Here is a 12,695-nt window from a genome sequence, read left to right as displayed (position 1 = left end):
TATACTAAGATAGTGTGATTGGCAGACAGGAGATCCCATCAGAGATTCTGACTGTGATATTGTGGATATACAGTATCAGTTGATTAACTGGAATTGCTTTTTAGGGTAAAGAACCCAGATACTCACATTTCATTTTGCTTATTCAAATTCTGTCCCTTTTCACATCAACAAATCTATTTCCTGTTCCCAGCAATATTTTGCTTTGATATGTATGTGAAACACTACAGTGGAAGAACTGGGATATGTCAGAGTGGGTGTCATTTAGCTATTGAAATAAACAGTTAGGAATGTTGTGGAGGAGCACTGGCAGGGAATTGGTACTAGTGAGAGGCTGTTTACACTGGACCGTCAGGATGATGGCTTGGGCAACATGATCCATTATTGGGTCCTTGGCTTGTTTGATGATACACTATACATTATTTGCTGAGTAAGTTTGCTGTCAGAAGAGTAATGTGTCTCTTGATTCTAGGTGGGTCTTATCCCCAAATATATTTTATTTATTACTGGGCTTTCCTGGTGGCTCAGATGGTAAAGAATCTGCCTGCAATGCAGGAAACCCAGGTTCTATTCCTGGGACAGAAAGATCCCCTGGAGAAGGATATGGCAACCTACTCTGGTATTCTTACCCAGAGAAGACCATGGACAAAGGAGCCTGGCTGGCTACAGTCCATGGCATCTCAAAGAGTCGGACATGACTGAGTGACTCATACACACATTGTTTATTAGCCAAGTGATTATTAATTAAAACATTTTAAATGTCCATTATATGATCAGCACAACACTAGGTGCAATGGGTGATAATACGGAACAGCCCTGATCACTCAGTCTCAGAGCAGGAGGTTACTTCTTCCACAGCATCCAGGCTTCTGCTGGGACAATTCTGTGTTAGGGAGCTCTCCTTCATAGAGGCTGCTATGATTATAAATCGTTCTGATAGTTCAGATGTAGTATCTGTACCTCAGGAAACCTACTCTCAGGGAGATATTAGATAATGTGCTGTGCTATGCTTAGTCGCTCATTTGTGTCCAGCTCTTTGAGACCCTGTGGACTGTAGTCCACCAGGCTCCTCTGTTCGTGGGGATTCTCTAGACAAGAATGTTGGAATGGGTTACCATGCCTTTCTCCAGGGGATCTCCCAACCCAGAGATTAAACCCAGGTCTCCCGCATTGCAGGTGGTTTCTTTATCAGCTGAGCTATTAGAGAAGCATATATTAAGTAATAAAAACATATTAAATAATAGCCAGTATGCAAGATAACATTTAATTGATGATATAGATTGTCAGTGCTGTGAGAATTAGGCCAGCAATAACTGAAGAAAGACCTCCCATTTATTCAAGGAAGAGAGAGGGAACTCTTATTTGTTGAATTTAGCCGTGAGTCGGGCTAGGTACATCATTGTATAATCCTAAAAAGGTAATGGGTGTGATTCCCACTTTACAGATATCATAACCGAGGCCCAACTTAAAGTTGGTGAAATTGAGATTCAGACCGAGGCCTGTGTAGGATCAAAGGCATGTACTTTTCTCCTCTCTCAAGGCTGCCATCTCTATAAAGTAGGTCCTGTGCTAGACTCTGGAGGTTTCTTAAAATAACTTTTTTTCTAAATATAAAAATATACATAATGTAGAAAATTTGGGAAATAGAAAAATCATCTATAATGCTTTCACTTAGAACTATGATTAATAATTTGGTGTATATACATATATGCATCTATCACATGCATTATGCATATATATGACTTACTTAACTATATATTTTTAATGTAAAATCACTATTATTATTTCTTGTTTTGTTTGTATTTTTCTTTCTTGTTTTTTAGTCTTAAAAAATTTTTTTTAAATTTATTGGTCATACCATGTGGCATGCAAGATCTTGGCTCCCTGACCAGGGATCAAACCCATGCCCCCTGCATTGGGAGCTCAGTCTTAACCACTAAACCACCAGGCGAGCCCCCTTCTTTTTCTTTTTATAAAATATGGTGGTTATTCTCCTGTCACTAACATTTTCTAAAGCATACCTTTTTTCCCATAAAGTAGGATTTTTTTTTATTGGTAATAAAATCAGCAAACTTTGTATGGTAAAAATATCTGAGTATTTTTACTGTGGAGGAAGACTTAGCAAAGGCAACCAGTTTATTTGACAGCACATTTTTTATTTTACTTTACTTCATCTCATTAATGTACTTTTTCCTCATCAATTACTACTACTTCTTTTTTTTTTTTTTAACTAAAGCATACCTTTTTAAGTGCTATAAAGAATTCTGCCTTGTGTATGTGTTGTAATTTGTGACCAATCAATTCCTCATTAATTTGAGCTCTTTATAACATTTTGCTGTAAAATATTTATAATATTTTGATAAGCATTTTTAAAAAATTTCAGCCTTATTGAAGTATAATTGACAAAACTGTGACATATTTACAGTGTACATCATGGTGATTTGATATTCAGACAAATGTGCTTTACAGATTATATATATATATATTTTTTTTTTTTTTTTACAAGCTGAAGGTTTGTGGCAGCCATGCGTTGAGCAAGACTGCTGGTATCATTTTTCCAATAACATTTGCTTACCTCGTGTCTCTGTTCCATGTTTTGTTGATTCTCATATTTCAAACCCTCCACAAGCAAAAAGATTATAACTTTCCGAAAGCTCAGATCATAGCATTTTTTAGCAATAAAGTATTTTTTTAATTAAGGTGTATACATTGTTTTTTAAGACATATGCTATTGCACGTGTAATGTAGTAGAGTGTGAACCTAACTTTTATATGTACTGGGAACCAAAAATGTGTGTGACTCACTTTATTGTGATCAATATCTCCTCTGCTGCTGCAGCCTGGAACCAAACCTGCAGTATGTGTGTTTATGTGCCTGTGTGTGTATATTGAGAAAGGATTCCCACCATCTAGTTAAATAACATCCATCATCTCACATTTGTGTGTGTGTGTGTATGTGTAAGGACATTTAAGTTCTACTCGCTTTTCTTTTTTTTTTTTTTTTTGCTTTTCAAATTTCAATTATACAATACAATATTTTCCACTGTAGACACCTGTAGATACTCAGGCCTTATTCAGCTTACAGCTAAAGGTTTGTACCCTTTTTCTGTCCTCTTCCTATTTCTCCCACCCAACAGGCAACCACTGTGCTATACTTTCTGTTTCTATGGCTTTGATAGTTTTTTTTTAGATTCCACATTTAAAGTGACATCATGCAATATTTGTCTTTGGCTTATTTGGCTTAACATAATGCCTTCAAGTTTCTCCATGTTGTCACAAATGGCAGGGTCTCCTTTTTCATTGCTGAATAGTATTTTATAGTGTGTGGCACATCTTTATCCATCTGTCTGTTGAGGAACACTCAGGCTGTCCCTGTAGCTCGGTTATTGTGAATAGTGCTGCAGTGAACATGGGAGTGCTGGTGTCTCTTCAGTGTCCTGTTTTCATTTCCCTTGGGTGTATCCCCGACTTCCCTGATAGCTCAGTTTTTAAAGAATCTGCCTGCAATGCAGGAGACCCTGGTTCAGAAGATCCACTGGAGAAGCGATAGGCTACCCATTCCAGTATTGTTGGGCTTCCCTGATGGCTCAGATGGTAAAGAATCCGCCTGCAATGCAGGAGACCTGGGTTTTATCCCTGGGTTGGGGGGATCCCCTGGAGAAGGGAAAGGCCACCCACTCCAGTGTTCTGCCCTGGAGAATTCCATGGACTATATAGTCCATGGGGTCGCAAAGAGTCAGACATGACTGAGTGACTTTCACTTTTACTGGATGTATACCCAGAAGTAAGATTGCTGGTTCATAGGGTAGTTCTGTTTTGAACCACTATACTGTTTTCCAGAATGATTGTACCAATTTATATTCCCACCATGGATTCCCTTTGCAGCATATTTTCACAAACACTTGTTACCTTGTTTAAACACTTGTTTACTTGTTTCTGATGACAGCCATTCTAATAGGTGTGAGGTGATAACTCATTATGGTGTTATTTTGCATTTCCCTAGAGATTAGTGATGTTGAATACCTTTTTATGCACCTTTTGTATGTTCTCTTTAGAGAAATGTCTAGTCGGATCTTCTGTCCAGTTTTAAATTGGGTTGTTTGTTTCTTTGCTATTGAATTCAGTGAGTTCATATTTTAGAGATTAATCTTTTATCAGGTATAGGATTTATAAATATTTTCTTCCATCCTATAGGTTGCCTTTTCATTTTGTTGATGGTTTCCTTTGCTGTGCAGAAGTCTTTTAGTTTGATATAGTCCCAGTTGTTTGTTTTGCTTTTGTTATCTTTCTTTTGGTCTTGATAAACATTTGTGTATAAATTTTTTTGCACATTTCTCTGATAACTTGCTATCAAATATATGTATATTTTAAGACTTATTTAAAAACTGCCCTCCAGAGGCAGTTTATGCCCTTTATACTCCCACTAGTGGCAATATCATGAGAATACCCAATTTTAGATATTCTCTCCAATAATGACCAGTATCATTAAAAAATAAAAACTTTCCTAATTTGACAGGTGAAAAAAATGACCTCTCATAGCTTTAATTTGCATTTCTTTGACTACCAGACAGAATGAGTATATGTTGGGAGTTTTCATCTGAACTGATGCCAGCCTTGGATCTCCTTCTAAGAGCCATCATGTATGAAGAGAAGGTTAAAAGGCTTCCTCTTATTTATCCTAAATTACTTCATGTCCTATCTTTTGACAGATCTCTGACATCTACATTAGTGGAGAATCAGGGGACATGTCAGCTAAGGAGAAACTGCTCCTGTGGACCCAGAAGGTGACAGCTGGTTACACAGGAATCAAATGCACCAACTTTTCCTCCTGCTGGAGTGATGGGAAGATGTTTAATGCACTTATTCACCGATACAGGTAAATACAGTGGAGCCTCAAGGACCTGGAGAGGCTGCTTCTCATCTCTTTCTTGTAATTAGCTATAATGCCACATTTCCTCTCAGCTGACAATCCAGGCTCTGATTCATTTTTTTTTAAATATGAAAAAGGAATATGTACTGAACTCCTTCTATTCTAAGCACTGGGCTCATATAGCAGTGAAGGAAGCAGCTAAATTCTTCCCCTCATAGAGCTTACTTTTCAATGGGGAAAATAGGCAATAAACGCATAAGTGTATGCTGTCATACAGGGGTGAGGGCAGTGGAGGGAAGAGAGTGATGGGGGTTGTGGTGTTTTGGGCAGGGTGGTCAGTGGTGGCCTCTCTGATGAGGATATTAGAGCAGAGTCATGGATGAGGAGTGGGCCATGTAGGCCTCTAGGGTCAGCGTGATTCACTTGGAGGAAATAACAATTGCAAAGGGCCTGAAGTGAGGACTTGCTTGGAGTAGGTGAGGAAAATAGGAATTTTGAATGACAAAAATCAATATTATTATACTCCTAGTGGTCATAGCCACGCATTGGGAAAATTGATACCTTTCCCTTGAAATCCAGCAAACCTACCATCCTGTAAGTTTAGAATTAGGGAGCCCTGGGTTCCTGGAGTGATTAACAGGTGACTAGTGCTCCTCTAAACCTCTTGCTCTCTAACTTATCCAGTGTTTTTCAGCTCTGAGTGCTTTTAAGAGGGTTTCTTTGTATGACTTCCCATGTGCTTGTAGCTGGGGGCATTTCATGTGTCTCGGTGGACTTTTGCAGACCTGATCTGGTAGATATGGAGAGGGTACAGATCCAGAGCAACCGAGAGAATCTGGAACAGGCATTTGAAGTAGCGGAAAGACTAGGGGTTACCCGGCTTCTGGATGCAGAAGGTGAGAGCTAGCTGGAGTTGGCGGTGTTTGACATACATTCATTATTTCTTCCCTGGCGGGTTCTGTTGTTCTAACAGATTTCTTGCCCTTTGTCTCTCAGATGTGGATGTGCCATCTCCAGATGAGAAGTCTGTAATCACTTATGTGTCTTCAATTTATGATGCCTTCCCTAAAGTCCCGGAGGGTGGAGAAGGGATCAGTGCTACGGTAAAAGAACACTTTCCTAAAATACCTTCTGGCTCTGATGGGTTTGGGTGGAGTGTATTGATTAGACTATGTTTCTTCAGCCCTCAGTGTGTACAGAGCACTTTTGTACAGAGCAGACAGAATCCACATCATCTTTACACATGGCTGCTGTCCTTGGTCCATGAGAATGAATGTAGATAGTGCTAATTTTGTAGTGTCCAGCATAGGCTATTCTAGATGACAGGAAATTAAATCCCATCTTGAGAGTCCTTGAGGAGCTTTGAAACTGGGACTCTGAGTGTTAAACTGAGCAGCTGTGTCTATGTCAATAATTAAAGGAAAGGGCTTTATGTGGTTTGGGGTGGCCTGAGCTACTTTCTCCTGAGCTTTTCTTGCACACTGCTAATCAGGGCGTGTGTGGTGTCTACATTTTGGCAATAGGAAGTGGACGCCAGGTGGCAAGAATACCAAAGCCGAGTGGACTCCCTCATTCCCTGGATCAAACAGCACACAATTCTGATGTCAGACAAATCCTTTCCCCAGAACCCTGTTGAACTAAAGGTAAAGTTATGGACTTAAATCTTTTTTCATTAATTCACTCTGGGGAGTAAGTCTTAGAGCTTGTTGCTGCTGGCTCCTGGGTGAGGTTGTATGAAAACTAGGATGTTTGCATTCATTCACCAAATATTAATTTTGTAGGCACTTTATAATCAATACATACACTTCAAAGAAACAGAAATTCTGGCCAAGGAGAGAGAAAAAGGACGAATTGAGGAATTATATAAATTATTAGAGGTAAGGAAGCGTATCCTTTGCTGAGACTTGGGGTTTGCTGGCAGGCCCTTTGTTACTTTGTTCCCTGCATCTTCTTCCAAACCTTTGTTAATAGCATTATTCTCAGGGTGACAAATTGAGCATCACCCTCAGGCTGCTCTTAGAAATTTACGGTAAAGGGGAAGTATCTGCCATCACTGTTTTTCCAAGGACCTATTGGAAAGTGGCACACATTGATTCAGAAATCTGGAGTTTTATGGATGTTTTCCTATTTCTCAGAGGAAGACTAATTCTTTCTCTCAGATAGAAAGAAAGAAAAGAGGCTTCCCTTCACATTTTGTTTCCTAGAGAATTTGAAGCTGTGGAGACGGGCATTTCCACAGTGGGGATAGAGGACAGGAGGATTCATGGAAAATGTGTAAGAAATGGAAGGATTTCAAGCAAGTGGTCCCTATTTTAGAGGTGACTTTTTTGTTCTCACTTGAAGGTGAAGTACTGCTAAAATATTCACTTGTCATCTCTTATTAGGCAGTGGGAAAAATTGCTGAATGGCTGGGAAAAGAAGCAAGAAGTGATGGACGAGGCATAAATTAAAACGGGGGCCCGAGGGCATGGCTGTGTTTTTGGACTAAAAGAGTATCTCTGTTTTGTTTTTAGGTATGGATTGAATTTGGCCGAATTAAACTGCCTCAAGGTTATCACCCTAATGATGTGGAAGAAGAGTGGGGAAAACTCATCATTGAGATGCTCGAGCGAGAGAAATCACTTCGGCCAGCTGTAGAGAGGTAGGTCCAGAGCCTGGAGGGGATCTGGCATCACTAACTGGGCTGCTTTGAGCCCTGCCCTTGACTCTGGTTTTCACCTTATTATTTTAGGCTGGAATTGCTGCTACAGATTGCAAACAAAATCCAGAATGGTGCTCTGAGCTGTGAAGAAAAACTGACACTAGCTAAAAATACACTGCAGGCTGTAAGTCTGACTGTTTTATCTCACATGTTCATGTCACATGTTTTCTACTCCTCAGCCTGTGCTGTAATGGTTAAAGTCAACAGTTGAAGGATCCAGCTTCGTTTGTCTTGGAATTGCAGTGGACCCCTTGGCTCCCTGGGTCCAAGTGGGTGAGAGCGGAGGGAGCTATCCCCCTCTTACTCTCCCTTTCTCTTTCAGGATGCTGCTCACCTGGAGTCAGGGCAGCCAGTGCAGTGTGAGTCAGATGTCATCATGTACATTCAGGAGTGTGAAGGTCTCATCAGACAGCTGCAGGTGGATCTCCAAATCCTACGAGATGAGAACTACTACCAGCTAGAAGAGCTGGCTTTTAGGTGAGCGACATGGGGCTCAAACAGAGGGCCTGATCACTACTGGTTCTCAGATATGAAGAGTTGGGCACTAAATCTTACAACCTGGATGTTAGGGATCAGTGTCTCAGTAGGGATGCTACAGGTATTTGAGGCAGGAAAGTTCTCATGGTAGAAGCAGGTTTCCTTTATTCTAGGCCCTGCCCACTAAGTACCTGAAGGATTCCCTAATCTTTGTGTGTGGCATCTTATAACATCCCCACATACTTCAGAGGGACCTGCAGCACTATGGGACCACGTCTGCTTTAGAACTGCTGGAGCGATTCAATGTCAGCTTTCATAGAGGAGAACCCAACACACCTGGCGGGGATGAGGGTCTTTGTACACAGCTGAGACTGAGAGCTATATCTTTTGACCCCTCAGTTCATGGTTTATTCTGTTCTATCATCTGGGAATTGTAGACACTGGTTTTGATTTGCTTCCCTCCAGTTAACACTGTAACTTGCCATTTGCCTCAAAGATGAGTCTGAACCATGAAGATGGACATAACACCGCCTTGCATTCACGGAACCCTTTTTCTTTTTAAAACAGTTTCCCTAAGATGATCTCATCTTTATTTTCACCTCATCCTTGTCAAATAGGTAGGGAAATTTTTGCCTTAAAAAGCACAGTATGAATGTGACGTTTTCTCCCCCTTGCGTTCCAGGGTCATGCGTCTGCAGGACGAGCTGGTCACGCTGCGTCTGGAGTGCACGAACTTGTACCGCAAGGGCCACTTCACCTCCCTTGAGTTGGCTCCGCCCTCTACTTTAACCACTGCTCATCTGAAGGCAGAGCCCTTGACCAAAGGAACCCATTCTTCGTCTACCTCCTGGTTCCGAAAGCCCATGACTCGGGCTGAACTTGTGTCCATCTCCTCCTCTGAAGATGAAGGAAACCTTCGATTTGTGTATGAACTACTGTCTTGGGTAGAAGAAATGCAGGTGGGTGTACATTCCAAATACTTATGCAGCACACTGAGGTTCCTTGAACCCAGCACCTGTCTAAGAGGGTCAGGTTGCTCTGTGTCCCTTGTATAGATTCCCTTAATTATCGCTGCTGCCTAGTTCCCAAGCCCCTTTCTCTATTAAATTTTGAAAGAATAAGATCAGTTCCAGTCATAAAAATCCCATCTTAAATGCATGAAAGTGAAAGTGAAGTCACTCAGTCGTGTCCAACTCTTTGCAACCGCACTGACTGTAGCTTACAAGGCTCCTCTGTCCATGGAATTTTCCAGGCAAGAATACTGGAGTGGGTTGCCATTTCCTTCTCCAGGGGATCTTCCCGACCCAAGCATTGAACCCAGGTCTCCTGCATTGTAGGCAGATGCTTTACTGTCTGAGCCACCAGGGAAGGCTTAAATGTATTGGCTTTTCTGATTTGAAGCCCTCACGGAGCTCTTCCCTTCAGTTGACTGTTCTCTCCGTGGGAGCTGGTGGGAGAGGTTGCCAAGTCTGTAAACCTCAGTTATCTTTTCTAAAGTTCCCTCATTGCAGAGGAGCTGCTGCTTCACTGTTGTTTTTGTGTCGGCTCTGAAGTGTAAGCAAGACTGCTCTGTCACAGTTCTAAGGGGCAGTATTCACATGTATTCTAGGATAACGGTTCAAGTTCGACATCGTCCTCTTACCCTCTAACCCTTTTGTTTTCTATGAAATTCTTCCCATCTTCTGAAGATAGATTCCCCCTGTACCAAGAAATAAACTCAAAGACAAGCTCTTTTACAATTACCTTCCATTAGCCAATAGTTGATGACATGAATGGAGCTTAGTATTTATGGATATTCATTTCTTATCTCCATTCTGATTGTGAAATGAAGAGACTCCATAAAGGGAAATGCCTAAACTATAAAGTTAAGCCTTCCAGCCTGTGGGGACACCTTTCTTGTTGGCAAATTCAGGGATGTATTCCCATCATGCAGCAACAAAAGCCTGCTGTTGCTGCTTTTAGGGATGGGGTTTATCCTCCAGCTCCTTGAGGGTACGTCATAACGTACTTTCCTGTAAGAGGCCAAGATGAAGATGGTTTAGATGTCCTTTTTGCCAGTCTCCTCTCCACAGCCATGTTGTCCAAACTGATGCTGACAGTTTTCATTTTCTGCCAACTTAGCAATAAATTATATTCATAAATTTTTTTTCCCAGATGAAACTGGAGCGAGCAGAGTGGGGCAATGACCTGCCTAGTGTAGAGCTGCAGCTGGAAACACAGCAGCACATCCATGCCAGCGTGGAAGAACTGGGCTCAAGCGTCAAGGAGGCCAGGCTGTACGAGGTGCGAGGCACTCAGAGTCCGTTACGGGCAGCTGGGGGGCTGTGCGATGGAGCAGTAGACAGTGCAGCCACCCCTGTCATGACACCTGACCGCAGGTCCCTTTTGCACATGAAGTATCTCTTGCTTTTTTGAAATAATGTTGCAGGAAAGGTGTTTTTATAAACCCCTTTTTACTAAAAAGAACAGTGATACTGAAAGCTAAGGTCAAAATTAGTAAGTAGCGAATGCAGTTTCCAAACTCAGGCCCTTGGATCCAAAGTTTATGCTCTTTCCACTGCCCATCTACCTGCAGTAGAGAGCTGGTAAGCAAAACTGTTTCCTCAGTCTCTCCTCTCCCTCACTCTTTGGTGTTCTCCCATTTTAAATTTCAAGTCTCTTCCAAAAGCATCTAAGTAGGTTGAGGAATCCGCAGGCATAGTTTTGCTTAGAAACCTCCCAGAATTACTGGAGAAGACCATGAGCTCTGGGAGGTGTGCTCACTCTGCCAGGCTGTCCACACTCATTGCTGCTCTGAGCTGTCAAATCTCACCCAGAGATGCACTGTCCAAACTTCTGTTTTCTCAGAGTAACTAATCTCTGTCTGTGTGCAGACATAATATTTATATAGTTGAAATCATACCATAGTATAGTTTACTTTTTCTCTAATATATTTTTATCTCATTCTTTTCTTATCAGGGAAAAATGTCCCAAAATTTCCATACCAGTTATGTTGAAACTCTTGGAAAGCTGGAGACACAGTATTGTAAATTGAAGGTGAGTTTTGACTAACTCTGTTTTGTTCTGTTCATGGAGCGTGTGGTTCCCTAATTCAGAAGGCTCTTGGTTTGGGCCTGTTTTGGTTTTCTATTTATTAGGTTATCTTGTTTCCTGTGCAGTTGTTCATATGTATCATGACATTTTTCTCAGTTTTCTTCCTGGGTTAGAAACCACTGCCCCAGAAACTTTTTAGTAGAGCTGATCCTAGTTATTATGCTTCACCAAAGCAGTGGCCATGGGTGCTCTTGAGCCATCAAAACTCAAAGTTTGAGATTGACAGGGCAGGGACCCCTCTTCTGTTTGCTCTTCGTTCTTGTCTTCCGAGATTGTGCAGAGCAGGACCGGCCCAGGGTCGTCCTCATCCACGAAGCCCCACACAGGCCTGGCATGTTCTCACTTCCAGCTGGGACTGACACGGGAGTCCCATACCAAACTTTTACTAAATTTAAAACTGCAGAGAAACACCCAGAGATTTAAAAAGCAGCGCTAAATTCATTTCCTCAGCTATTCTTTCCTTTGATGTCAAATGTGTTATATTCTGTAGATGAAAGGCTGACAGTCTAACCTTGTAATCCTTCCTTTGTCTAGGAAACTTCTAGCTTCCGGATGAGGCACCTTCAGAGCCTACATAAATTTGTCTCGAGAGCTACAGCTGAGTTGATCTGGTTGAATGAGAAGGAGGAGGAGGAACTAGCATATGACTGGAGTGACAACAATCCCAATATCTCAGCCAAGAAAAATTACTTCTCTGTGAGTCTGGCACAACAGACCTGTCATATTTGGTAACAGCAGCGGAAGGAGCCAGAGGGGCTGGTCTGAGAGCCTGGGTTTCGGGATTTGTATTTTGCTAGTTAGAATAGGGACCCTGCTTAATACATCTGTTCCTGTGAGAAAGTGTATATGGAGAGAGGGGAAATCAAGCTCTAGAATGAATTTATTTGGAATGTAGTTAGAAAGGCAGTGTCTTGGGTGACAAGAGCAGCAGTCTACAAATTGAATCATTTTAGAAGCAATTTAACTTTGTGGTCAAGGTTATAGACTTTGGAATGAGATGGACCTTAATTGAAATTCTTATTCCTCTGCTTGTTAGCTCTGTGACCGTGGCAAGTCATTTACTCTCCCTGGACCTCTGTAAAATGGGATAATAGTGACACTTCAAAGGGTTGTGTAAAAGGCTAAGTAACATTTAGCAAGCGAATATAGTACAAGGCTTACTATTGTTTACCTGAGGTGTATTCTTGGCTACTTATAAATTCTGAATTCTCTGAAGTATGATTCTTCTGAAGTAAGGGAGAAACGATACTGTAACACAGTAAATAATCGGTAAGAACGAAACTTAGGCTATATGGAGACATAAGGAAAGTGCTCAGAGAGCGTCAGGGAGAAAAGGTCAAGTCTGATAGCAAGGATCAGTACCCAGTGGCACAGAAGAGCTGGCCTCTGAACTGGGGCCTAGAGTGTTAACAGAACCTAGAGCCAGCCAGTCAGCTGTGCGGATCACGTGCTGTGTCGGTGGGTGCTGACGTGAACCCTCCACTCCAGCCACGTTCCCTCCTCTCTTGCCTTCAGCCTCTCCTGTGTTCCCCTGCTTACTCACATCTGGCTCAGGTCC

General features: G+C 41.7%; 1 protein-coding gene across 24 annotated transcripts in view; it reads left to right on the top strand.

Moving 5' to 3' along the window:
• Positions 1-12,695, top strand: part of MACF1 (microtubule actin crosslinking factor 1) — a 339,001-nt gene that overhangs the window by 172,911 nt on the left and 153,395 nt on the right. For all 24 annotated transcript variants that reach the window (XM_043878610.1, XM_043878618.1, XM_043878625.1 and 21 more), the window contains 12 exons: positions 4,706-4,872; positions 5,650-5,762; positions 5,863-5,969; positions 6,390-6,509; positions 6,648-6,743; positions 7,380-7,507; positions 7,598-7,691; positions 7,890-8,044; positions 8,727-9,003; positions 10,199-10,327; positions 11,003-11,080; positions 11,672-11,833. In XM_043878610.1, the coding sequence (XP_043734545.1) occupies positions 4,706-4,872; positions 5,650-5,762; positions 5,863-5,969; positions 6,390-6,509; positions 6,648-6,743; positions 7,380-7,507; positions 7,598-7,691; positions 7,890-8,044; positions 8,727-9,003; positions 10,199-10,327; positions 11,003-11,080; positions 11,672-11,833 (1,626 nt within the window). The remainder of the gene's footprint in view (positions 1-4,705; positions 4,873-5,649; positions 5,763-5,862; positions 5,970-6,389; positions 6,510-6,647; positions 6,744-7,379; positions 7,508-7,597; positions 7,692-7,889; positions 8,045-8,726; positions 9,004-10,198; positions 10,328-11,002; positions 11,081-11,671; positions 11,834-12,695) is intronic.

Source organism: Cervus elaphus, chromosome 20 (assembly GCF_910594005.1).
Source record: "Cervus elaphus chromosome 20, mCerEla1.1, whole genome shotgun sequence".
Taxonomy (NCBI): domain Eukaryota; kingdom Metazoa; phylum Chordata; class Mammalia; order Artiodactyla; family Cervidae; genus Cervus; species Cervus elaphus.
The sequence above is the reverse complement of the archived record's forward strand: the minus strand, read 5'-3'. Positions and strand labels throughout refer to the sequence as shown.